The sequence below is a fragment of the Neopelma chrysocephalum genome, unplaced genomic scaffold (genome assembly GCF_003984885.1).
Source record: "Neopelma chrysocephalum unplaced genomic scaffold, ASM398488v2 Primary Assembly neopelma1_180075, whole genome shotgun sequence".
In the NCBI taxonomy this organism is placed as follows: domain Eukaryota; kingdom Metazoa; phylum Chordata; class Aves; order Passeriformes; family Pipridae; genus Neopelma; species Neopelma chrysocephalum.
The window spans coordinates 1-2,921 of record NW_020937605.1 but is presented as its reverse complement, the minus strand read 5'-3'; the positions used below and the strand labels follow the sequence as shown (position 1 = coordinate 2,921).

Here is a 2,921-nt window from a genome sequence, read left to right as displayed (position 1 = left end):
GCAAAGACCGTGGCCACGGGCAGCTCTGGGGGGTGGGAGCAAAGGGGTGGGGGAAGCCCTGGTTGGGCACGGCTTGGCCCCAGGGCTTTGGGGTGGCTGTGGCAGGGTCAGGGTGGTCTCACCTTGTCTCTCCAGAGCTGCCCTCCCGTAACTCAGGAACATCTCCACGGCATTGATGCAGGTATCTTTGAAGATGCCCTTCACCGCCTCACCGAGGATGGTGTTGTTCTGGAGGACAGCCCTGGCGTACCGTGCCAGGTCGGTGTCCTGGGAGAGGGTCCAGGTGGCATTGTCTGCATCCCAGCTGAGGAAGTCCTGCCCATTGTAGCCCAAATAGAAGAAGACCTGAGAGGTCCTGTTGGGGTAGAGCTTGCAGCCTGCCATGCTCTGAGCCACAAAGGGGTCTGGAGGGGCCAAGAGGGGAGAGAGGTTGCATGAGGGGCTGGGATTGCCTTCCTGCAGGCATGATCAGTGCCAGCACTTGCCAGATCCTTCCTCACTCCCCAGCTGCTGTTTAGAGAGGGGACGCAGTGAAGAGTGGATACTCACAGGGCACATCCTTCTGTATGGCCCCTTCATTGATCACGCGGATGCACGAATGCAAATAGATCCTGAATATGTTGTCAATGTTGTCCCACTCACTGTGGGGCAGGGCTGGACGCACCCAGGGCTGGCAGAAGTGGATGGACCAGGTGTGCTTATCAAGAGAACCGAGTTCGATGTCCTCCAGCAGGCCCAGCCCCTCCGTGTCCACAAAGGAGGTGTTTTGGAAGGTAGAGGTGTGAAGCAGCCGGATAGTGAAGGTCCCTAGATGAGACAGGGGTTGGCAGGGAGGAGAGGGACAGGGAAAGTGGAGGGGCTGAGGGACAGGTTGCAGAGGTTGCAGAGATCTGTGGGCCCCCCCTAGGCCCCCTTCATCCTTGGCAGCCCTGGCTCCCACCCCCTGCACCCACCTCAGGTGGCTGCATCCCTGCCGAGGAGGAGGTGTGGAGCCAGGGGACAAAGAAGGGTGAGGAAGCAGGAGCCAATAGTGGGTGGGGAGCAGGAAGCCTTTTGCCCATGGAGTCCCACGGGGGCATGGGAGCAGCTGTGGATGAGGCAAGGCTCCCACTTACCCTCCAGAGCTGCCCATGTCCCAGAGAGGAGGAAGAGGTAGAGAAGGACGAGGAGGAGGCAGCAGCGAGGGGGCTGCATGGTGCCAGCAGTGAGGCCCAGAGTGTGCAGCAGTGGGTGCAGCAGCAGGAGGAAGAGGCTGTGGGAGATGAGGCTGCAGAAGTCTCAGGCTGGCTCTGCCTGGGCAGCTCTGCTGGTTCTAATGGCCCTGGCAGCCAATGGGGCTGCACTGAGGTTTAGGGGAGGGCCCCAAGGTTCCCCCTTGGGGTAGGCTGGGGCATGCTGAGCATGACTGTGAGTGTCGGGGGAATTTGCTTTTGAGCAAGGTCACCCCACCACACACAGGAGTGATCCCTCATGGCCAAGGCAGCACCGTGACAATTAGGTTGATGCGGGTGAACTGACTCCTCTTCTCTCCCCCCCTTTCAGGAGGATGTGTCTCCTGACCATGGGCTGCATCCACTGCCCTGATGGGAATATCCTGTACTGCCAGTTGTGCCTGGCGTGTCTCGCCCTGCACAGAACAGACACCGCCATCCACTCTGCACTGCCAGCTGGGTTCATACCAACGTGGCTGCCTTTCCCAGGGGGCAGGAGAACCCTCTTCCCACCACATGGCTTCGTGCCTGGGCTCTCTGTGCCCCAAGGCTGTGTGCCCATCCCATGCCTCTTTGTCACCTCCCAGCCATACCACAGCCAGGCCACACTGATGGGCTGTGGGGATAGGAGCTGGTGATGTGGCAAACCTGCAGGAGAAGAGCTGGGCCAGGCACGTGGGCCAAGACCATGGCCCTGGAACAGCTCTGGGGGATGAGAGTGATGGAGAAGAGCTGATGGGGACATTCCCTGGCCACTCGGCTCTGCTGGCCTGATTCAATGGGCAAGGGACTCCCCAGGTTGAGGTGCTGAGCAGTTCCAGTCTGGAGCACAGCTGTGGGGTCAGGGATGGGTGCAGGCAGAGCTGGAGGAAGCAGCTCCTCCAGGAGCTCCTTTTGGGGTGCATAAGGTGAATGGGCTCGAGCAGCTGTAGTGTGATGGTTGCCAAGGGAAGTGATGGGCTGCAGGGCCTGGAAGGGACTGTCATCAGAATTCTGGAGCAGTGGCACTTGGCCAGGCAGGATCCTCAAGCTAGGATGGGGATGGGACCATGTACCCCCACTCTGATGCCCATTCCAGGGAGTTTCAGTGCATGAGCAGCTTCCCCCTTTCCATGGAGCTCTATCCATGCTCTAGGACCTGGGAGCTGCTTCTCTGCTTCCCTGCACCCCAGTGTTGGGGAGCCCCAACTCTGCCCTGAACGCTCCCAGGAGAGGGCCTGGGCATGGCCTGCAGCCTGACACTCCCCTTTCCTTCTCACCAGCTTTGGTAGGGAAGCCTGTGCCCCTCCTGAAGAGTCCCCTGTGCATGGGAACAGGAATGGTGGGAGCCATTCCCCTGCTCTGTCCCCATTGGCACCAGTGTCCCAAGCTGGAGGGACAATGGGGTTACCAGAGCCAGCCTCACCCCTCAGTGTCCCTGATCCATTGCTCCTCCCTTACCTGCAGTTTCTCTTCCCCTTTCCTGGAGGGAGCCCAAGCTGAGGGCGAAGGCAGAGCTGAAACCACAGCTGAGGGGAAGTCTGAGGGGGGTGCCCTGATAACAACCAAACACAACCAGGGCTGAGGTGTGTGACCCCCGTGCTGTGTGATCCCTCCAAGCACAACTGGATCCAGGTGTCGCTGCTCCATGTCTCCATTTTCGGTGTCTCCAGCTGGAGGGACATGGGGAAGGCCCATATGGAGCTGCTGCAGGCTGAGGTCCAGCACCTC

General features: G+C 60.1%; 1 protein-coding gene across 1 annotated transcript; it reads right to left on the bottom strand.

Moving 5' to 3' along the window:
* Positions 1–8: 8 nt before the first annotated feature.
* LOC113962456 (antigen-presenting glycoprotein CD1d-like) lies at positions 9–859 on the bottom strand (the record flags this gene model as incomplete). Its single annotated transcript, XM_027673210.1, has 2 exons — positions 9–404; positions 550–859. Coding segments are annotated over 2 exons (706 nt in total), but the record flags the coding sequence as incomplete, so codon positions are not given.
* Positions 860–2,921: the final 2,062 nt, after the last annotated feature.